We start from the raw sequence: 24,620 nt of genomic DNA on the forward strand, positions 1-24,620 counted from the left end.
CACCCATCAACACCAGCACCCCTCCAACCATCCACACATCTACCACATTTATTTGCATTCTTCCTCTGCTTTCTTATATTTCCTCTTTCTTTTTCTGTTGTCTTGCTTTTCACACATCACCCTCTGTCCTTTTTATTCTTTCTTTCCCCCTCTCCCCTCCTCCCTCCTCTTTGCATGCCCTAAACCCTCTCTGGATCTCCAGCTACAAACAGTGAATTAACCCATCTCCACCCTGTGTTAATGGACTTCTAAATATCAGCCCTTGCCTGTGGATACGCCACCAACATTTACATTGGATGTGGGATTGAGTTAGATGCCTTTTGGCCACTCGCAGACGTGCAGACATCGATTTGCTTGTTTCACTCTCTGCATATTTTGTAGAAACGGCTTGTGGGGGGTCAGATTGGGATGTTTGCTTGAAATGTATGTGTGCATGTAGTGAATGTGCAAAGGTTTGTGAAAAATGCAGTGCCAGACCTCTGATATCGGCCTATTCACATGGCCTTTATCATGCCCTTTTCTCTAATGTCAAACACACATGTAAATACAGAGGCAATCATTATTTGTACAACAGTGCAGTTTGACCTTAAAGTCAGGTGGAAGTATAAAAGATATTAATTTAGAAACTTTATTAAACAATTACTAAAATAATTTGCCATCGGCTCACTGGAAGACGAAGACGTACACATCCGCCTTTCCTGTTTCTACAGCTGGGGATCCATACAGATACTGTGGCAGCTGTTCACACCATGCGCACTGAGATTGAAAGTAGGCAAAGGCAGTGGAGACTGGGCTTTGAAGCCAATTTTATATAGTGGCCAAAAGTGGAATTGCACCTAATGGGTCCATCACGTGTTTGATCCATTCAGTCCGATAAGATTTAGAAAGTCTAGAAGAGCTGCACGATAAATCATTTTTTAAAAACAACAGCCAACAGCTAACAGTTGGCAAAAAAGGTTGTTGTACTATTGACTTTCACTAGGAGGCGTTAAACTTATCAGGTGGTGGCGGTAAAACATAGTCATGGTCAAGGTAAGGGGCAGTAGCTGCACCTGCCGAGGTGACATCCTTCCGAGACCCAGCCCTGACATCAACACCAAGTCATTCTTTGACCCTCTCATATGCCATCTGCCATTTTTGGCTAGTTGCTCCAGACACACCTCGACTGAACAAACCTCTTCTTAAGACTTCTTACACCCTTTGGAGTTGAGTAGATATCCTCCTCATAAAATGAAGACTGCAGACGTAAGTGCCCTCGTCTCTTCTGATTGCTGTAACTCAGCAAGTCCACAGTCCATCATCTGTTGGAAAGTTGTGGAAACTTCAATAAGGATGTCTTGGCTTGTTGTTGGAACAAGACGGGACAATATAGTGACTTTTGCACCTCAATTGTGCCATGGTTTAGGTCAATTTCTCAATGGTAGCGTTCAACAACTGGAAGTAAGTCTCCACTGCTTTTGCCTACTTTCTTTCTCAGAACGCACAGTGTGAAAATCCCAAGCCACCAGGAACCACACAGGGCCTTGATTTGGCATAGAAGCCAAATGGTGGCTTTATAACTTCTAGGTCCGTCACATAATGCCATTTGGCCCAATAATACTTTTTCCCATAGACTTACATTGTGAAAGAGAAGTTTGTCAATTACTAGATACATTTTTTTGAGCATCACAACCCCACGAAATGACCAATTTCACTGTCAAGATTTTATCCTTTTGGTCCGATAACATGTCAAAAATTTAAAAGAGCCCCACAATGCAATCATTTTGTCCCATTCCAGTTTGCAAAGGGCTAAACCGAAAGCCGCTCAGCTGGCGGAAGTCTCTACTGTGCTTGCTTTATGGGGGTTACAATGCAGAAGATCATGGTAATTTTATACCCGGGAAGTCAAACTTTTTTGGCTTCATGAGCTACTGAGCAACCTTCATAGGAATAAATGGGACCCCGCCTTCAACACTGTCTCAGCTCTCTTTTTATATTCATGGATAAGCCCCTATAGGGCTTCCCTGACCCAAATATACAGCTTAAATCCTCCACCCTCCCCAATATGCGCCAGCCAGCCAGACAGACAGAGAAAAATAAAGTCAACAAGCAAGTGTGTACATGTGGTGGTTCTGTGTGTCAGTCAATACAACCCAATCAATACACCCAGGGCCCTTACTGAATCAGGTGTGTGTGTAAAAGAAAGTGAGAGTGAGTGTGTGTTTGGGTTGGGGGTGGTTATAGGAGGCTGGGTTAATCTGCGACCGCTCGTCTGCGCTGATGATAGTATTGATCTGGTGAAGATCATCTGAAGGTCAGGATATGTTGTCTCAGTCTGTACCGCCTTGATCTTAATACACTGCCTGTCCTTTCACTGCCGGTATATAACAGCATATACCACTTCATTTCTAATAGAAACATCAAATATAACAGCAGAGGGCCCATAAGAGCAAAGCAGCGGACAGAAAAATAAATCTCTGGATTTAGGTTTTACAAGTATGAATTTGAAGATAAGCTGGACGATGTGTTTGCGTCAGTGTTTTGAGTGATAGTAAAGTAGAACTATTCATGCATGGCATTGTTATAATCAGCCTCTATAGTAAACAGGGGACCAGGAAGAAAAAGTGTATCCTGTGATGTTTGCATTTTTTGATTGACACTTCTACCACCTTCCCTCTCTGTGGGTCATTATCATCATTTCAGAATGATGAAACAGAAACTAGGCTTGTTAGCACTTAATTATTCATTTGAATCCATAAAGGCAATCAATTAAGCTTAAGTGTGCAATAAATCTGATTAACCAGTCAGTTCCCAAAACACCATAAAATCCACGCAGGTCTTATACCCTGGTAATGAGTTTGCAAGTAGGGAGGGGGAAGGGGCTAATAAGTGAGGGTGTTCACCCACAAACACACACACACACAAACCCCCGGTATACAAACCAGTATTGTGGTTGATGCTTTTTTTTTTTTTGCTGGGTGATAATTTGACGTATTAGCAATTGGGGATGAAAGATAAGCAGGGCTTAATGTATGCTAATATTAAGGTCTTGCAGCTTGTAACAAAATAAAGCAAGGTCATCAGGAAAAGGCGCACTTGTAATTAATAGATGAATTCATTACAAAAACAATGACTCAGTTCAAAAACACTCATTAACAAGATAAGGCATTTGAAATGAAAATAGAAACGTTAATGTGTTGACAACGAGAGAGCGACTACATTCAACCTTGAGATGCTGTTAATGCAGTGTGTCTGTGCATTTGATTGGGCGAATCTGCCCAGCCTCTTTTTTTTCCGCCACCGCTGTATCATTCCTCATTATTCTCTGACACACTCGCTCGCTGCCTCTCTGCCATCCTCCCTCCTCCTATCCCTCTCTCCCTCCCTCCCTCTCTCGCTGGCCTTTACCTGCTCGCTCGCCTCAGGGGAAATTACCACAGCTCAGAAACGCTGTCCTACTGCACTGCAACGCTCCGCTCCGCTCTGCCCTGCCTCCCTCCCTTTACCCATACAGCACACACATATGGACACACAAGCATGCATGCACACAAAAACACCCCCACATACACACAGAGGCTGCATAACCCCTTCCCCACCCCTTGCATTGCCCCTTTACCAGCCTGTTTCTTCTTACTATTGTCCCCCCCAATATATTATGTACTCTACAGAGGCACAGCAGTAGATGGAGGATTTGAAGCATTTGGTTGCCAAGGTCTGCGCTATATTTGTATGCAAGAGTGTAATAGTGCATCTGTGTGCGTCCCCATGTTTGTATGTACATGTATGCAAGTGTGTTTTAGTGCAGAGGAGTGAGTGTGTGTATATATTTCCCCACCTAATGGCTTTTATGTGTCGGACCTCTTCTGTTCAGGGTAATTCACTCTTTAGTCTTAATGAAAGTTAATGAAAAGAATCCCTCCTCCTCTCATGGACTTCCATGCCTTCAGCTACTTGCAGTCTGTCTTATCTCTCATTGCAACGCTGCAGACCTTGGAGATGAGCAATGAGCAACTCAGCAGGGTTTTACCACTCTTCACTATTATTTAATGGATAGGCACTTCAATCACATTGCTAATCAGAGTGATAAAAAAAACTCCCAATGAATGTTTCAGCCTCAATCGCACAGCTACCACTTGCAAATTTTGCCTTGAAGTAGCAGAACTGGGAGACTCGCTGCGCAACACTCTTCTTTTATGTGCAGTTAGGAGACGGTTTCATTTGGCACCGTCCTCCGTCAGAATTATCATCATGACGGTTTTGCATATGTCAAGTCATGCCTTTGGAAATGTCACTTTGAGCGAAGCAGCAGTAGCTCGCCGTCTGCATTTTGATTGCTCACATGCATAAAGTCCAGACTGTGGAGGAAGGGCTGAGTATTCATAATCAATACCAAAATACTGCCCCCCCCCGGACTCATCAGTCATTCAGCATCACACAACAAACTATGAATGTCTTCTTCTGGAAGGCAGCGTCTGGGGAATGACGATTTCAAACCCAAGATCTGCTTTTGGATTCAGTGCTGTCATGAAATGTTTGGCTACCCCTCAGATCATGTTTGTCTGGTTAATTCCACAAGATTAGATGTTAAGCATTTGGATACGGGCTTTGTATTTAAGAGTAAAGCAAAAAAATAGATTTTGAGTGCTGTGGAATTCATTTGATGATCCTATAAATTCAGCCAGTCTTTCATAAACTATGGAGTATATTTTGACTTCCAAAGCAGAAAAAACTGCCTGTTGGGATTCTTTTATGTAATTTGTCTGCTGATGCGTCTGTGTTTTATGAATGTGTGTGATTATTCATGTTTCTGGATGGAGTTACTTTCTCTCATGGGAAACATGTTTAAATGATAAAATGTAGCCACCGAGCACATGCATTAAATATGCATGTAGCCACGTAACACACAAGTATTTGTGATGTGAGAGTAAAGACAGTGTGTGTACGGTATGCATATGAATCTTTGGCTTGGTGTATGCACGTGCATTCTTGTGTGAATTTGTGCATGTGTGCGTGCGAGTCTGGCAGACTCCGGCGGCAGGCTTGAAATTAAAACCTTATGCGGAACGCGGCTCATGATTGGAATTAAAACAAAAGGCAGAAGAGCGCACTGAAAAATCGGAGAGAGGAGAGAAGGAGAACAGCGAGAGCAGGAGCAGGAGGAGGAGGAGGAGAAGTGTATTGTCTGAGAGGGGAAGGAGTGAGCGATTGCCTCTGCTGCAGTCCTACAGCTTGTGTCTGGGCTGTTTCCTATCAGAATGTCAGGCGGACCTTTCCCATTGGCTCGCTTCTGTCAGCAGTCTGCTTAAATGTGAAAGCAATTGGGGAAATTGGTAGAGTCAGAGAAACATCTCAGAATAGCTGGAGAGTGGATGTGCAGGAGGAAGGATGTGCACACACACATACATACAGTACATGCACACATCTGCACACACACACACACACACACACACACACACACACACACTCTCCCTGTCTTTTTTCTTCTCACACACACACCTGAGTAGCTCTTGCCTTTGATGGCTAAGATCGTGTCAAACCACTATCGTTTCAAGTCTCAGTTGTCCTTTGTGCTCTACAGATTTCCATCTCTCATCTTTGATAACTCATGTGAGTCTACATGAAGGACATTTACGTTACAAGTAATGCAGGCACTTTAGCTTGCCTGATGTAATAAATCACTGCATACATGCCTCGAGTAGGCACATTCGATAAACTCTGAGACAAAATGTTTACACGGAACACAATTTATTTAAGTGCCACGAATAAACAAATATCTACAGTTTAATAGTCTGTGATCCGCGGTGAACTACACATCCCTTCAGGCGTTTCTGTAGGCATTAGACCTCTGCTCTCACCTCTCTTAACCCTGTGTATGGAACATCTGCTTTCTCCATTCAGTTGGAGCTTGCTATTTTAATAGCTCTGGGCATCTTGCCTTGAAAAGGAGGGGAAAAAAAGTTTTGGACGGGGCCCCTGGCTTTCTCATTAGCAGTCTCTCCCAGTGATGTATAGGAGCCCAGAGCTTTGCTGAGAGAGTTCTCACTGGTCAGCCTTCCCCTTTGTGGACTGCAGCCTTGACCTGTTCCCACCTCACACTGTGTGTGTGTGTGTGTGTGTGTGTGTGTGTGTGTGTGAGTGTGAGTGAGTCCGTCTGTGTGTTTGTCTGGGCACGGAACGGTCATTTCCATGAGAAAGGAGCGCAGAGAATGGACAGGGGCCGCATTTTCTTTTCTCTGAGGCGGCTGCAGACGCGGTTCAGGGGGCACAAGGGCGACCTCATCCATCATGTTGTGAATAGCCTGGAATTATCGCCCCATGTTTCTGGACATCATGTGATCAAGAGATTCTTGACAAAAGGTCATCCTGGGTAGAGAGACCCGGGGTGGGCCCTTTAAGAGGCATTTGAGCCTGTTAAATAAAGTTCATGATGCAAGTTCCAAACTGCTTGTAGACTTTTACGACTCATCCATTTCTGTTTCTCTTATGCACTATTTTAGTCATGAGTCACATGAAGTATGGTGTCGTATTTCTGTACTATAAAGTATTATGTAACAGTGTCACTAGGAGCCAGTTGAATTTGTATAGGTACGTTCTATCTTTATAATATCATCCTCCCAAAATCTATAACAGCGTTGCATTTGTTGCTTTTTTAAGCACACAGCACTGACTGCATGCTTGAGCAATTACCTTGGAAATATGAGCTGCCTGCCTGTCCATCCTCTGTGGCCGCTTGGAGGTTTTGGTGAACAGGGGGGAGGGCGGGCCGGAGGGCGGCGGGCGGAGCTGGCGTCTGCAGCTTTGGTTGGTCGGGAGTGACGTATCTGGAGCCACTTCCTGGTCTGTCTGCTCTCTGGGAGGAGGAGAGCCAGACTGCAGTGTTGTTAGTTTGAACAAAATGGCTGCGAGACCACTGTCAACGAGAGCTCACTGAACGCCTACCATGACTGTCCGCTCCGCTGTCTGGATCCACACAGAATGTATTTCCCCGGAGTCGTTTCTCACTTTGCATTCGCGGTAGCCAGCCCGTCGCTAGTCGTCCAGCTGGCGACCTAAACTAAATAACAAACAAAAAAAACATTTCTTTTGCACTTTAAAACAAGTTGGCTGGCTGGCTGGCTGACGGCCGTCGGCTTGCTCTTATACGGCGAGAACTCAACGGCGATTTTTTAACGAAAACTGCCTAATTCGCAACGGTCGACGACGTACTACGCCAACCAGCTAGCGTTAGCTTGCATTATTTAGCTGCTTTTCAAAGTCATTTTATCTGTGTTGGTTTTTTTTGTTTTTGTTGTTAGTGGTGCTTCGTCCCCCTCCCCGCCCCCATTATATCGTGACGTTTTTCTAACAAACTGTTTTTCGGCTAGTGTAATTTCACGGCATATTTTGTTTTTTTTGGTTTTTTTGCTCAAAGCATAAATTACCGTACTTGCTGTGTGTATATCTTTGGCTGAGTAGCCGTTGTTTACCTCGGTATCTTGTCACCAAGCTGCTTCAGCAGCAGTCGGCTTATCTGCCAAGTCTGACTTTAATTGCGACTGAATCTCTGCTCCATCTCTTTTTACGGGTAACTTTAGAAAAGACATCGGAGAATGCTTTTCTTCATGTGTTTTTCTGCCATGCACCGACTCTTCACTGAAAGCTGCCAAAGCTGTGGTTAACGCAAGGTAAGTTTCTAATGAATGGCGTTTCTCTCATGAAATATTGATGAATGTTATTGCTGATCACTGTGTTTTAAAATCAAAATCTCAGCGGCTGGACAAAAGTGGACAGGAGCTCTAATAAATAATATCGCAGTGTTACTTTCAGAGCATTATTTCATAACTCCGTTCATCCTATTTACAACTGCGACGTTAACACTGGGCTATGGCAAGCAATGTGAAGTGCTACATAATAAATACAGCCATCAACAACTATCTCTGTTTATTTATGATGTAGTTTAACATTTTATTTACAATATTAATGTTGCATATCCCCAGAAACAAGACTGAGTTGTATGAATTTTAAACAGTCTTCCCTAGAGCACCCAAACACCCAAGGGATTTTTGAAGGGGGTCCCCTTCAAAAATTAGTAATAGCGCTTAATGTGATGTTGGATCGATTAGAAAACCCTCCAAAAACGACTGACAGATCAGAGATACTCTCCCATGTGCTGCTTTTGGATATTCATTAAGAGGTTACTGATTGAATTTAGTATGTGTGTTGAAATGTTGGGAACTTTTGTGTTATATCATAGGTCTTTCATGATTGGTTGAGTGGACTGGAACACACTCAGTACATGTGAGCATGTAATGTGATGGTTTCTTGAACTGACTGAGAGAATCGCCATGCCTTTATCAATGTTTCTGTAGTTATTAGAAGGTCATGGTGTGGTAGCAGGCTTTTTTTAGTCACACAGGACTATCTATAGGTTGATTGTTGACAGAATAGAGCTGTATTATGACAGCAGGATTGTCTTGTTTTGTGGCTGCACATGAAGCTGCAGTGTTTTCTCAGCGTGACACATCCTGACATTGTATGCCAATTGTTCCGTTGTCACTCCTCTTTAGCCTTTGGTTCATTCTGTATCACATCCTGTATCTTCCACACCATTGTACATTCCAATACACTAATTCCAATGACATTATTAAACATAGCTGTCCTGTCTCTCTTCCCTCCTTTCCTCCACCCCTCCCGGCATGGTGAGAAAGCCGGAGATACTGATTGAACTGTCGCCTTCCATTGCATCCCCCCTTCCTGCATCCTGTCCCCAGGCACTGGAGTATAGCTTTTAATATCTCCTCCGCGTGTCTTAATTGAAGTACATAATTTCCCGTTCAATTTCAAACCCCCTTTTCATTCCCCCCCTCTGACATCTCTGTCACAACTGTCTTATCTCTATCGTCACACACCAGTGAGGTGATGAAATGAAAAATGTGCGCAAGCAGCAGTGGCACACATACATGTGTACATTTGCAATCGGATGGGGAGACTGTAAGGGCGTTTGTTTGTATGTGAGGCACATACACATTTGCGTGTATGCCTTGGAGCCTGTTTATGTGCATATCTTTGCCATGTTTTGAAATGTAAGTGTGTTCAAGATTCAAGATTACTTTATTTCTCCCTAGGGAAATTTGTCCTGGACATAAAGGCTGCCACATAAAATATATACAGTTATAGTGCAATAACAGACATAAAGTGCATAGTGCAGACATAAAGTGCATTCAAATACGTGCATCACAGCCCCTCATTTTACACCCTCCTTATGTCCTGAGTTTAGGAGATTCGCTGGTAGAGGGATGAAGGAGGTTTTTAAACCAATCAAGGCATCCTCACTTGTGTTTTATTGGAACCCTATATCATCTACCTGATAGGAAAAGTTCATTTTTGTGCTGTCGCAGGTGTTGTATGTTTGTGTCTGCATCAGCCAGTGAATACACTCATGGAATGCCTGTCGTTTTTGCCATGGGAGTGTGTGACCGTTTAAGTCAAGCTCAAAGCCCCCGGCAGTTGGTTTATGCCCTGCAGTTGTTCAGGTTGTGAGCTGCCTCCTGCATGCCCCAGACACCCATCTGACTCACACACACACACACACACACACAGAGCCCTGTTCTTACCCAGGGTCAAGGGTCCTCCTCCCTTCCATGCGCACGCCCGTCTTTCCAAAAGGCCGAAGTGCACGCAGTAAGGGGGTGGCTGTGAAAAGATGTTGCAGGGGCCCCTCCTGTGTGTATGTAAAACGAATGAATAGGGAGAAAAGACAGACCTAAAGCCTGGTAAGAAGAAGAGGAGGGAGGCTGCTAGTTTTCTTAAATACCATACAGTTAGGCTTACCCTGCCCAGACATAACCGCTTAAGCACCATAGCTACCACGATAGCCACAGCGGGTGGCTCATCTGGAGGGCACTAGGGCCAGTAGGGAGTGTGTGTAGGCATTAGGTCACCAGCACTGCAGTTAACTTCAAGGCAAGACGTGTTGTGTTGTGATGAAGATGTCAACAGAGCTTCTGTTATTGAATCTTCGTACAGATGTTATGTCTATGGAATAGTATTAAAAGTTTGGCTTTGTTCCTTTTGATTCAAAGGGAATGCATCAGTTATCTGCTGGGAGAACATGGATTGCACCGATGGTCTATTGAGAGCATGGATAGTCTATCAATGCATGCCAACATCTGCAAATCCAGACACAGAAATTGTAGAACTCTAAATTATCACAATCTTGAGGTGTATAATTGGTTCTTTCCCAGTGCAACAAGACCCAAAATGAGAAATCCAGTCTCTCACTGGGGCCCAGACTCACTGAATTATATTACTACTTTTGCTGTTTTGGCAGCGCACTTGGAGGAAACCCATAACCCATGTTGGCTCCGGATCCAACCAGGCTGTAGGCTGTTGGCATCTAGACATTGTTTTGATTAGAGTGTATTATAACAAAGCCATGAGGACAAACCCTGGCAGTAAGTCCATCTGCCGCTCCTTATCACCGAGGAGACCAGGGACATTTGTTTAAACTCAAAGCTTGCTTCCCCTTGTCTGACCTTTTACTGACAAAACATGAACACTGGTCCAGTTTTCAGGTTGCAATCTGTAGCTTGATTCCCCTAAAGGGCCAAATGTATCTGGAATGGGCCAGCTTGTTCTATGTCACTGTTTTGGTTGTTCTGCTTTGATTTTTAATTTCTGTACAGAAGTTCGTCTTTTTGCCCGGGAGGCTGCACAAAAAGTTCTTTCTGTCCCTCAGTCAGACATTTTGTGTTTGCTCTAGTAAATCCCACTTAGTTGTGCTTTGGAAAAGTAGCTTGTGTTGTCTATCCCTTTTCCCCGTCATTGACCTTAGCCCAGGTCTGTCCGTGGTAGTTACTGAGCCAGTGATTATGAGGCTTTTCAAACAACTGGCACAGTCCTGATAGATAACGCGCTTAACACTGCCGCAGGGTGCTGCTGCAGTAGGGAGGCGTTGACAGTAGAATCAGCTGGATTCAATGGGAGGCTGCCAAAAGCCATTACCCTCTTCCTCTGCTCTATTTTGAAGTCGAGGGGGGCAGTATAAAGACTTGCCAGGCAGTTGTGCTTGGTGCGGCCATTGTACTAAATGAGGAGTGTTTGTGTATATGTTGTGGGAGCCAGCGAGGGGGGAGTGTATGTTGACTGTGGTGTTGGCAGTAGTAACGATAGGAAGCCAGGAATAGTTGTTGTATCCTCCTTTGGATGGACATAACCCTGAAAATAAATGGTATCAGTGGGTCCTTAACACTTCCAAGTGCCCAGACTGACATTTTCTGTGAGTGGTGTTTTATGTTTTGTTTTAGTAGGTCTGTCTGTCCATTTATGCAACACGGGTTTGCATGTTCTCAGACAGAGTTCACTTTAGGTCTGACACTAATCTGCTTTGGTGCGAGACAGTGATCTCATGTTATGATAGTCATGATCTTATCTTCGAGTACTCCCAACCCTAAATTCGCCTCTTCCTGATAACAAGTGTGTTAAAGTGTGAGCTGCATTCACTTCTTATATGGTAAAAGAATGCATTGTTTTTCAGAGGAAGGTTTAAAGAATAGTTTCAGTCCTGCCACCAGGTATGTTTTTGTGACCAGTTGTCCCACGTACAAAGACGAACATGGGTTGATCTCCTTTACACTATGTCATACATGTGGCTTTTGCATTAAAAACGTATAGGGTAGTTGTAACCAAAGAGTCCTATGGGTGTTGGGATGGTTTGGGTGTCTGTGTAACCCCCGCCTTCTTGTCCAACTTGTGCGCCAATGGAGGGGGCAGGGGATTAGGGGGCCCACCAGGGGTAAGCCAGGCTGGAATAGAAGCAGGGGGATGGGAGAAGCGAAGCTGAGACCGGCGAGCTGCTGCCTGTGAGTCTTGGCAGGGGTCCAGGGGAATGTTCAGTGTGTGGAGGTTCGGTGGGGGCCTCCATCCCTCCCTCTGTTCCATGTCGGCTAATTGGAGAGACGTGGAGAGAAGGAGAGGGCCATCACATGGTAGCTGACAGAGAATATGCAGGACATCCAGCCTACAGTGTTCCCCTTTTTCCTGCTCCAACCAGACATTAGACAGCCTCACTCAATATGTAAAAGGACTTAGTTCCTACAGAGCTTCCAAAGCTCTCAGTTACGGCTATGTAAATAGCACTAGCATGCTCTACTCTCCCCCTATGCTAAGACCGTGGCTTAATCTAGTAAGCTCAGGTCATTTGTTTGGTGTTTGGACTGTTTTATCGCCTTAATCAACTTGAGTACAATCAATGAAGTTCAAGTGTTTACTTTTACTTTGTGTATTTTGATTGTTGGAGCACATTTTAAGGACTTAGTGTGATTAAACAGAATTGTCGGAAGTTGAGACCCTGTTAAATCACAAAATAGAATTTCTTCTGGGCAGATTAAATTTTAACAACAGTTTGGCATAGCCTAATTCTTATTAATTAAGGCACTGGGGATCTGAGGATACTTTAGAATTTGGGCTAATAAACTGTTAGCCCAACACATCATATTGTACTTTCTTTACTAATGTTTGATACTGAGATTCCTGCAGTAATTTGTTGTATTTTCAGTGTTTTGTCAGGAGCTATAATGCATATATACCAGATATAACTAAAGATATTGAAAGTGCAGATCTCAGGATGCCCATTCTTAATAGTTTAATAAAACTAAGCTAGTTAATATTTACTCAAGATAGAAACACATCCATGCCACTGCTCTGCTTTCCCTGGTATTTCTACATCTCCACCGTCATCATGACAGCTTTACAGTGGGGTTTGTCACTTCCATCTCTTTCCCTGCTTTTTCTTGTCCTCATCTATGTCCTCCTTACATCAGAGCAGACTTTGTTCCCACAACTAAGCACAGCATGTATTTTCTGTCTGTGTTATTGCTTACACTGCTGACTGCCAGGGAATTCTACTGGCATTTTGTATGTGTGAATGTACAGAGGGGGTCAAAGTAACCTTGACGGGACCACAGCCCAACTGGATAGCTCATTTGTTTTAGCATGCATCATGTGTAGGTATGTGTCCTTTTTTTCTTCTGATTTTGATGGTGAAGACAGGCTGTGTAGTATTTGAAAAGATCATTCTTAGTCCTTATTTATATCCCAAACATTAAATAAGAGATGCATAAATGACAGCTTAAGGCCTGTCACAACAATTACATTCTCGACTTATCAAGGCCAGCAAAAATGACCGAGTTCATGTCCGTATATCGGACGATATTGTTCCTGTGTTTAAATTTGTGTTTGTTTACATACGTATGTCATCAACATTTTTTGCCAGCATGGTGCCAGAATAAACAGCAGGGTTAGCCATACCATTATGAGACTAAGCTAAATGAACAGAAAAAAGCTATGCTGAGATACATTTTACTGTCATCCCTGGTCGAATTAAAAATGAATTCCTCTTTGTAAGGGTGTGCTTGCATTATAATATTATTATATTATAATATTAGTGGCATAAAATTTTATTAAAATGACAATTTTATTGTTTATCCACATAATTTCTGGGGCAATATATCGTCCAACAAAAGAAGTTATCATGACAGTTCTAGACAGTAGTCACACTCAGTTGTGAGCCCTGTTTTGCCTGGTTCTTGAGCTCTCCTCACTGCAATGTCTTAGTAACATCTTGACGTCAACAGAACGCCATCAATGTGTTTTAAGAATGGGGAATCTAGATAGGTCAATTTAAGAATATATAGAAAATATGAGATTTGCTGTTTGATTGATCTAAATCGCAGATGAGGATCTGCATTGGTCTACTGCTAGTGTGCATTTTTTTTTTTTTTTTTTGCAGTTGTGTTGAATTGCAAACAGCCAGCCAGTGTTTTTGTGGCCATGGTAAAATGCTTAATTAATGAATGCCAGTGTAATTCTAGAGGTGCTCAGTTTTGGTCAGTGGTTAAAAAAAAGTTTGAGGAACTCCTGCTTAAGGTTAATCATGAGAGGTCAGGCATTTGTATTAATGTTAATAGCACCTCATAACTATCCAGACCTTTTAGACAGGGAGTCACCTCACAGGCTCTTAAACTGCCAGGCGGGCACACAGATTAAAACAAATGCACAAAATATGCAGGCGTATGCAAACCATGCACAACCACTTATTCTCATAAACACAAAGCAGTCATAAGTAAAGACAAATGCACACACGAACACACTCGACTTGACAGTTTCTTCTTGAATTCAATAAGCTTTAGCGGTGGTGCTGGCAGGGAGCAGGCCTGCTTGGTCTTGTGCATTGTGCTGTTTTCCTATTTAATGAGCTGCCATCGTGTTAAAGTTTCATATCGACTTGGCAGAGGAAGCAGCCAAGACACTGAGAGCTAATTTTCTGGAGGCAAACCTCAAAGCTGTTATTTATAACGCAGGTCTGCCTCTCTCACTATCCGTTTCTTTGACTTTCTTTCTCCATCTCGCGTCGCCCTTCATCGCCACTCTCCACCCACCTGCTCACCCTCAATCAGTCCCTCGTCTACAGATTCCAACAAACAAGAATATTTCCGCCACAGTTCATTGAGCAAGTCCAGTCTAGTAGCAATAAAGTGTGCTGTGTATCCTCACAAGCCACTCTCTCCACCTGCTGAAAGCAAAGCTGGTATACAGTGAATGCTTACAAACCAAGCAGCCAGTGAAACTCAGTGTGACTGAGGGATGGAAACACACACACCTTGTTATTGCTGCTTATCAACTGTGGAATTTACAGGCTTGTTTTCCTCAAGCCATTCAGGTCAAGTAAACAGAAATGCACACCCACACGCATTTGTGGAGAGAAGTCGAGGTCTATAACAGCAGTAGCAGGTTTTAAGGAATTATTTCCCAGGTAAGGGCTGTCCATGATAATGTTCCATGTAATAAGACTCAGGAGAGCCCTGTGGCTTCTTTAATGCCACAGGAATGGGTGGCTGGCCAAATGGTAATGTTGGTGGAGAGTGGATTTACCACATTCTGTAGCCACGACCTGACCATATTACTTTTTTGCTGAGAGAGGAAAGTCTCCACTTCTTCCTCCTCCCTTCTCTTCCCCTCCTTTGTGATTGGTGTTGTGTCTGCGGTCGATCTGACAGCGTTTCAGAACACGTGAAGCTGCATGTTTTCCTCGCAGCTCGTCCCCTTTTCAAGTTCTACCTCGCTGTCTCTCTTCCTTTGTCTCGCCCGGTCTTCACATGAGCGCGGCTCTTTTTACTCCCCTTTTATTCTCTTTTTCTATCACCCTTGCATGGTTTTCCCCCTCATTCTTCGCTTTCCTCCCTGCATCTCTAGATACTAGCGATCAAGGGGCATGGATATTTTGGTTCCTCTTTCTCCCCTCCTCCTCCTTGTCCCCCCAGTCTCTCCTTGTCTGTCAGCCTCAATAGTGCTCCGTTCAGATTTTTTTTTCCCAACTCCTCCATTTCTCCAGTGAGGATTCTTTCTGTCTTTTCCCTCTCCCAGCCTCGTCTCTCTTCTTTCTCTCTGTGCCCTGTCTGGTTCTCCGGCGGCTGTCGTTCTTAATTGGTGTTGCTCTGCGTCTGCTTTCATCCTCCGCCTGTTTTTTCCCTTCCTCTCACCCCCCCCCCCAATCCTCGGCTCTCCTTCTCCTCCTCCCACCTCTCTCTCCTCTGCATCCCTGCCGGAAAACGACAGGCATCAGACAGACTGCCTCCTGCCTGTGTACATCAAGCTTCCCTGTGTGAGCCTGTGTGTTTTTATGGGATTGGGTTTGTGTGTGTTTGTGTGTGTGTGTGTGTGTGTGTGTGTGTGTGTGTGTGTATTGTGAGTTTCTAGCCTGTTCATTCCTGTACAGTGTGTTCCTGTTGTCATGCCTCCTTCTCCATGGCTTAGCCCTATAGTCCCAGGATATGGAACTGTTTTGTGGGGCACAGGAAGAGAGGATACTGCCTCATTGTGCAATTTCTTCACAATTTCCCTGCGGCCCTAGTTTGCTTAGACTCAGGATGTTTTCCTACTTATTTCTGTATTCTTAAGGAAAGCCATGAAGTCAGTGTAGGATCACCGGTCAGGTCAGGGTTTCAGATAGAGGAGGGGGTAAAGATGGGGTCCTCATATGTTGTATTTGCTTACTTAAATGGTACTTAAATGTGAGGGAATGGTGGTAATTTTGTCTAAAACAGATCCTAACATGCCCATGTGCCTTTCCTAGCATCAGCTCCAATAGAGATTTGCATTTATATTGTATTACTGAGAGTTGGATGAGAATATAAATATCGTTTTTTACAATCTATGCATCCAATACAAAGGTAGCTTTATGCTTTGCCTAGCTTAGCTTGAACAGGTAGCTTAACCCCAGCAGAGGTCCATTCCAACAACTCAAAGTTACGTAAATGTTATGTTGTATCCAATACATGTAGAAACAGAAAAAGATGTTGGAGCTGTTTGTGCACTGTTTGTGCAGCAAGTTTTTTGACCAACAGACTTAATGCATCTGCCGGCTTTGCATACATTTGCAATTTTGGACAACACACAACTGCCTCTTGGACATATTGGTGAACAGCTTGCTAGCTGACATGATACAACATGTAAATAAAACAATTTTGCATTTTGTGGGAAGCATTATATTTTCTCTTCATTGAGGACTTTGGTTTTAGTATTTGTTCTGTTAGGCTAAACGAACCACAAAGCCATGTTTGTATTAATATTTTTCCTCTGATCTAACTTTTCATAAGGTGCCAAATGAGCAAATTCTCCAAAATGCACATTTCTTTTACCAGTTTATTTGATTATTTTTTAAATCAAGTTTTGTTTTTAAGAGCAAGAGTGAAATAATTATCATTGTAGTTACTGCCTATGTCATGTTGACTATGGTGATCTGAGCCCTTCTAATGTCAGAGACTACTGAATGACACTAATGTGGCCGTGTAGGTCAGTAACCTCAAAACAGGACATATTTTGCCTAATTGCAATGTCATACTGCCAGCGAGGGTAAACCTGATGCTGGAAGGCAGCACAGAGACACCTCAGGGTCATTGCTGAGGAGGTGCTGGTGTCAGCAGTACTGAGCGAGAGGGAGAGAGATGGGGAGAGGCAGGTAGGCAAACGAGGTCAAGAGGGAAGCTAACTTTGGCATCAACTACGTCAGCTCAAAAGACAACCGGCCGCTCTCACGTTTCACGTCACATGTTTTTTTTTTCTAACCAGACTGCCTCCAGCATAACAGTTCTAACCAAAAAACAATAAGCCTTTCGTAGTTCACTGATATATATGAATTTAAATACGTAATAAATATATCATTGTGGTGACAGCAGCAGTTGTAACCACATAGGGTAGGTCCACTATTATCTGGGGGGTGAAAGGTGAGACTACCAGGATGACATGGTCAGCTGTAGTGGAGAGGCCCTGTCACTAGCTGGTAAAAGAAAAATCTAGCACACAGTGTAATGGCAGAAGCCAGTTTCTTCCCACTTACATCCCCCACCCCTTTCTTTGCTGGCATGCTGTCTCCGCTCAGAGGAGACCGAGATAGACTACTGCACATATACTGCACATACTGCATATAATTATTTGAATGCTCCTAAACAACTATACATAATTTGAGCTCCTATTTATTACCTGAGGGCTGCCTTCCCCCCTAGCTGCTGATATAGCACAATGACACACACACACACACACACACACACACACTCACACACTCACAGACTCCTCAGTTTGAAAAAATAGGACTATGTGAATGTAAGAGGGAGAGAGAGCACTAGAGAGCAGTGAAACAGGGAATGAAGGAGAGAGAATCCAGATGGAGGTGGAAAAAAAGTAATGTAAGGATATCTCTTTTCTTTCATTTTACCCTGCTGCCATGGCCACTTGTCTGGCAGTCTTCCCCAGGGTTTGGCTCTAAAATCACTGTTGACAAGTGTTCAATGTCTCTCTTCCTCCATCTCTCCATCTCTCTGCCCATCTGTATGTCTGTCTAACCCTGTCTACTTTCTCTTCCTTACTGCCATAGAGACATTACCCCTCCATCAGACAGCCTCTGTGAGGCCTCTCCTGTGTTTTTGATTGACAGCTTCCTCCCCCTGCCAGTGGGCAGCACAGTGGGAGGCAGGCCTTTCATTAATCTCCTGTTATGAGTGTTATGATTCATTCATACAATCAGATTTTGATTCATTTCCAGGCCCCGTGTTGTTGGCAAGTTTGGTATTTTGTGTTTGTGTGCTTGTCATGGACTGTCTTCAACTAATGATTTACATTATCAGTTAATCTGTCAGGGTTTTTTTTTTCAGTTAATCAAATAAAAGTTTGTTCTTCAAGATGTCAGAAAGAGTGAAAAATAGCTTCTTTTGTCTGATGAACAGTCTAAAATCACAATAATATGTAACTTGATCTAGCAAATGTTTTGCTTGATAAATGACTTTTAATGATGAATTGTTAGGCTGCATTCAGATGTCATCTTGTAGCTATTACTTTAAACGCAGTACAAAGTTATTATGATGATCAAGTCAAAGGCTGCAACTAAAGATTAAAGATTTTTTTCTCAAATCGATTAGTTGTTTGGTCTATGAAATGTCAGAAAATTATGAAAAATGTCAAGTCAGCGTTTCCGAAAGTCCAAGGTGATGTCCTCAGATGTTTTGTCCACAACCCAAAGTTATTCAGTTTACTGTGATAGAGGAGTAAATAAACCAGAAAATATTCATATTTAAGGAAGCTGGAATTAGAGAATTTTGACTCTTTTTGCTTAAAAAGTTCTCAAGCCCATGAATCGATTATCACATTAGTTGGGGATTGATTTAATAGTTGACAACTAATCGATTAATCGCTGCGGCTCTAATCAAGTCACAGTTTCTTGAACTGATTCTCTGAATCAAGTTCTGTTGTCGGGAGTGTTACACGTGTTAGGAGCCAGAACACTGTGCATACAATCCAAAGACTTTGTCCATGTTGTTACAGACTCTAACACATAAATTAAGGGTTTTGAGTTCTCCAGTATTTGCTGGCGTATTGGTCCATTCCTCTGTGGCTTCAATACAAAAGGCAGACTGACTGAAAGTAGCTACTTTTTGCAGTATGACGTTGGTGATTATTTTTATGAAACTCTGTTCTCATGTTTGCAGCGAATCCAACATGTCTCTCGAGCAGCGGTACAGTCTGAAAGAAAGTTCTTCGAGTTCATGAGGATGAATCACAATAGCCCATTGTAGAAGGCAGGCGTGCGTGTGCATGTACACGTGCACTCTTATCAGGATGGCCAGCAAATAGGAATAGACCATAATTTTAGATTGACGTGAAGATGATCGATTGTATTTGCACATTTTTACAGAGCGGCGTCATTGATTTGATATGACATAGTGCTGTATAATAGATTAGTGTCCATTGCACTTAGTGAAGACTAAACACACACACATTTGATCCCTATGGCCCAGGTCATGCCTCTAATAGTTTCCAGGAGCTTCCACTAAAGCTGAGCCAAAGGAAATACAGGCTGAAAAGAAGCACTTAGTTTCCCTGGCCCTGGGGCAAGCTATCTAGCTGGTTTGACTCACGCCCACTGGAAACAGATCTTTGTTAAAAAAAAAAAAAAAAAAACGGCCTTGTGTCTTATTCTGTCAGTCTGTTGGCCTTTACGTTGTCTTCCTCTCAGTCCTTTTAATCCCTTGCCTTTTTATCTTCTTGCCATTTCCTGCCGTCTTCACTCCTACTGTTCTCTCTCTCTCTACTTCTCTGTATTTATCTCTCTCTTACTCACACGTGTGCCTTTTTTCCTTTTCCTTTTTATAACCCCTCCATTCCACCTTCTCCTTTTACAGTTTTTGACCATGAGGGAAAGTGTTTCTCAGAAGTGCCTGACATGATTTTCGTATGAGGTGATGATTGTAGATGGAAAAGTTTTTCCAGACACTGAGTGCACTTTGGCTCCAGCTTACACACAGATCAGAAGGAAAGGGGTTGAGAGTGTATTATTCACTCTGTGTGTGCGTGTGTGTGTGTGTGTGTGTGTGTGTGTGTGTGTGTGTGTGTGTGTGCATTTTTGTGTGGAATACTTCTTTGTGCAGACAATATAAATGTGCCTGAGTCTCAAGCAAGTGTAAAGTGTATGATGCACATGAGTCTACATAATTGTAATTGCAAAAAATTGATGGACACTTGGCATTTTGAGCTGAATCCCAGCTTTTCTCCTTCACGTGTTACTCATTGCCCTTTTCCTTTTCTTCTTGGACAGCTGAGAGAAGCTCGCAACAGGAGAAAGAGAACCATTTGATGGAAGAAAAGAAAAAGAAAAAACAAGACGAAAAGACCAAGACGGACGTTGCTCAGAAAAAGGTGAGGGTGAAAGTGATGCACACGTTCACAAAAACACACCCATCAAATTGCAAGTCTGCTAGCAAACAGAGGGATATGCAGAGTTCTATAAAACCTTCAGTCTTTTTTAATCAATGGCCTTTGATTAAATCAATAGCTTTGGCTGATTTGTAGGCAGCAAAAATCCAGTGAACCACCAACAACTGACTTCTTCTGTTTATTACCTGCTGCCATTCAACAGAAAAAGTTACTATCATCACTATATCATTAGAAAAGATTGGACGACTTTGCTAAGTAGCACAAGCCCATTTCCGGTTGAATAAAGTCTATGTTTTGTTCTTAAGTCCATTTCTCATTCTTTCTCTGCAGGCTGCTGATCAGAAACCCAAAGGTGAGTGTCATGATCAAGTAAACTGCACCCTCTCATCTACCTCATTTTCTAAACGTACACTCCAACCACTGATATTCTGATTAAAGGGGACCAATTATGCTTTTCCTTATTTTCTGTCAGATATACAATATTACAATGATAAATGTTATTATTTAACATGGCCAAAGTTTCATATAATGAGGTAAACATATCTAAAAAACCCTGTGGGGAAAAACCTCAGGCTTCAGACTGTTCTGAATGTTCTGTTTCCAAATGGGGTTTTTCTACTATCAAGACAATCTGACGTCAGCTTGATTTCTTTCTATGGTCATCTACTCCAGGCACGCTGCTGCCAGAGTTTACATCTAGCTACAAGCTAATTTCAGGGAAACATGTAATTTTGGTTCCAGATGTTGATTTCTCACTGACTTTGGATCATATTCCTGCTGGAACATGTTAAATTGTGTTTAGAAACTTTGATGGTTGATTTTTCAACAGGCTAAAGTGTCAATATAAATAGTTGTTCCTTTGCAGCAAGTACACTGCTGGCGTACGTGGGGCTAAATGCTAACATCAGGGAAATGTAAACCAGGCTGGAAGTGTTGTCATTTCTCCCTGATTTCAGACAGGGTTTCTTCAGGAACATGTCTGGTTGTGTTTAGAGGCTGCAGTGAAGGTGCAGAGACCCCAAGATGGGGAATTCCTGGGGAGAGCTGACCATTCAGAGCACACTTTTTTGGGAGGGGGCCTAAAAGAGACAGGCACTAAAATGGAGCATTTCAGACAGTGGGTATATATAGCACAGACAGTATGAGGGAACTTCATTTTTTTTTTTTTTTACCATTTAAGCAGGTAAATACATTCTAGTAGAAACCCAAAGTACAAGTATGAACCTGAAAATGAGCATAATAGGTCCCCTTTAATCAGCTCTGATTAACACACACTGACCCGTTAAGGTACACACACACACACATTATTCACGCATAACACACATATAGCATTTAGCATTCTAATACACAGATGGACACACACATTTTGCACATGCATGCACAATTGTGCTGTTTGAATCTCAAACACACACACGCACACAGCAGAGCAAATACAGTGGAGTCTAATGCAGAGTGATGCAGAATGACACCCAGTACGCCCGCAGCACCAGGCAGTGAAGCGTGAGGGCACCCAGACAGCACACTGAGTGTGGTGTAGGCAGAGGGATGGGGGTAGGGGATGGGTAAGAGAGGGAGACAGAGGAAGAGTGGAATAAAAGAAGGGCATGGAGTCCAGCTGACATGCATAGAGAGTGGGACTGAAAGAACAGTGTCCTCACATGCCCCTGGTGTCCTCTTAAGATGCTAAAATAGATCCTAAGAGGACATTGCTGTGAAAATGTTCTTTTGAAATGTGTTCAAAGTACTAGGAGTTGCCTCTGAGATTCTTCAGAATACAGAAAAGGTTGTACCCATGATCCTTCTGAGGAAATATATAATAATACATTGTAATAAATGAATGACTGTGTGAGAGAGTGAGCCAGGTCCTAAGTAGAAGATTTATGAGCCCCTGTCTCCTCCATCTTTGGCCCTTTCCTCATCCTGTTGTCTTGCATTATGTTGTCTGCTTTTACATCGGGATATCCATGCGTCTTGGCCAGTACTAATTGTGATGCATAGTATTCTGCTTTTTGTCTTTTTACCTAACACCACTCTGAGGTTATTCTTGCATTTACAGTTGGATATGATGTAATTAATGCCAAATGCTTGAAATAGGTTTTGTTAGTGCATGATTGGGTTTGGGCGAAGGCGGAACAGAATTGTAAATCCTCCTCAATGTGTCTGTTAGCGCCCATGCCTATCCTCCCACAGTTTGAGCAGCAGCTTGGCCATCTGGGTGTAACTGTTGGGCTTTAACAAAGGTCAGCGCAGCTTGCCTTGGACTGTGACCTCTCTATTTAATTGCCCTCCCTGTGTTTCACTGCCCTGACTGTGAGCTTGGCCTATTATCCAAGTTTTAAAGCCTCCACACAAAGCTAGCTGCCTCTAATTTGAATACGCATTTAATGCTACTTGTTCTTGAGTGATTGAGATGGAAATACTTTCAGCAGAGAAAAAAATTCAGACCTCTCCAAGCATTATTATATATCTGTATCCATCTACATACATATACACTATAGTACCCTGCTCTAATAGTATTTATAGAACAACAGAGAACTCATACTTTATAGTGTGCAGTGCCTGTTTTTTTTACCACTATTCACACTGAGCACAAATGCTCCTTTTCAGGAACAACCTGCTTCACACTCACATAGTTTACATTCACACCTGGAAGCTGTCTTTTATAACCACAGTCTATCTTTTGGCCGCTAAACAGCTTTACTTGAACAGTTGCGGTTTAAATGCCCTGCTCAGAGGAATGGAAATGGTGGTGATGAGGAAGGCTCGAGTGCTGCTTTTTATTGGTCTACCTAGAATGTTGACCGAGTAATGGCTGGTGAGGTTTTTTGTGGAGAGGAGAGGTTCCTGGTTGTTAGATGGTGGCATTCCACATGCCCCAAAGGATTATGTGGGCAACAATAAATGTCACACACTCTGAGTTTGGACCTCTGCTTGCACTACTGTGTCTGTTTCTGTGTACTGTACGTTTCTGTCTGCTTGTCCTCACATACCTTTGAAAGTTCAGTTGTATTACAACAGTTTTTTTTCTTTGTCTTGGCTCTGTACTGCAGCTCGTTAGATTTAAATTGAAACTACCTTGAGTTTAAAGTGAGCCAACACTTGGTTTCTTTCCTGGTGGTGCTCTGACAGGCCTGTGTTGCAGCTGTATTGCACTGTATTGCTAAATGGCTTTTATTTGGATGGAGGTCAGGTTATAACCTCATCCGTTGTTGTATTTGTTGATGATCTATGTGCCTCTGCATTGTAACTCATATTCATTATTTCATTTCAAATCCAATGTGCCAGATTAGAGCCAAAACAATGAAAGCAAATCTCAGCCTTAATACTTTATGACTACAGTGTAAGAGCTGTGTATTTGGGTGTTACTGACAGGAAATGCAGAGTCAGAGAGGAAATATTGAAAACTCTGCCTGTGTAAGAGGCCTATGGACAGGGGCAAGAGAAGCTAAGATCGAGAAGGAGGGAGGAGGAAAGGAGAGTAAGAAAGAGGAAGTGTAACAGGGCGTTCTGGGGCCAGATAAAAGCGAAAAAATCAGGAAGGAAAGGGAGGAAAGAAAGTAATGAAGCAGTGAGCACTTTAGACGAGTGCCAAAAATGACCGTCGGGAGTCAATGACGGTGCTAATAGAGAAGAGGACTAATGACATGGACATTTGTTTTATGGTATGTTTAATGAGAGATAGAGAGAAAGGGACGTGGAATGAGAAGCTGATTGTGTGTATGTAGTGGGTGCTCATGCAGACAGAAAGATAAAGAAAGTACGGGAAAGAGGGCCTGTTTGAAGACTAATTGTTCAGTGAGCCATCAGGACCTCTGAGTTTGCTCATAACCTCCCATCTGCAATATGTCTTAAAAGGAAGGTGGCATCAACTGGAATGAGTTGAGTTTTCATGCGTGACTCTAAATAATGGAGGTGTGTGTATATGCAGGCGGGGAGAAAATCAGTATGCGGTAGTGATTTGTGTCTTTCCATCCATATCAGTGAATTCTGCCTTCCTTATGCACTCTCAGAAATTCATAGACACATACACATGCACGCCACCTCCCCCATCCACGATGCCTTTTTCTGCTTTCCTCTCTGCAGGCCTCCTTGGTCCCAGGCATTTCAATTTGTTTGCGGTAATCGATCTCGGCCCGGCGCGTTCATATGTATGAAAATGAGATAAAGCTTCGGCGCAGTGGAATTAACTTCTCTGCCCCCCATTAGGCATGGAGCTTCACCGAACGCAGGGTTCCAGGAGGTAGCGTCCCACTGCCCCAACCCACCTCCCCCAACCCACACAGGCTGGACCTCTGAGGCCGGACCCCTCCCTAAACCACCCTTCCTCCTGGTCCCCATTACCTCAGAGGGATGCTGATTATTCACCCCCAGCACACACGCAGCTTCATCACAATCTCTGC

General features: G+C 43.1%; 1 protein-coding gene across 3 annotated transcripts in view; it reads left to right on the forward strand.

Annotated features, from left to right (window-relative positions):
* The first annotated feature begins 6,848 nt into the window (after nucleotides 1–6,848).
* Nucleotides 6,849–24,620, forward strand: part of tnrc6c2 (trinucleotide repeat containing adaptor 6C2) — a 64,107-nt gene continuing 46,335 nt past the window's right edge. For 2 of the 3 annotated variants that reach the window (XM_049568465.1, XM_049568473.1), the window contains exons 1-3: nucleotides 6,850–7,643; nucleotides 20,102–20,202; nucleotides 20,551–20,572. In XM_049568465.1, the coding sequence (XP_049424422.1) occupies nucleotides 20,140–20,202; nucleotides 20,551–20,572 (85 nt within the window). In that variant the 5' untranslated portion in view covers nucleotides 6,850–7,643; nucleotides 20,102–20,139. Of the gene's footprint in view, nucleotides 7,644–20,101; nucleotides 20,203–20,550; nucleotides 20,573–24,620 lie in introns of all 3 variants that reach the window. The other variant, XM_049568457.1, reaches the window with a different exon arrangement.

Source organism: Epinephelus fuscoguttatus, linkage group LG3, assembly GCF_011397635.1.
Source record: "Epinephelus fuscoguttatus linkage group LG3, E.fuscoguttatus.final_Chr_v1".
NCBI classification, from domain to species: domain Eukaryota; kingdom Metazoa; phylum Chordata; class Actinopteri; order Perciformes; family Serranidae; genus Epinephelus; species Epinephelus fuscoguttatus.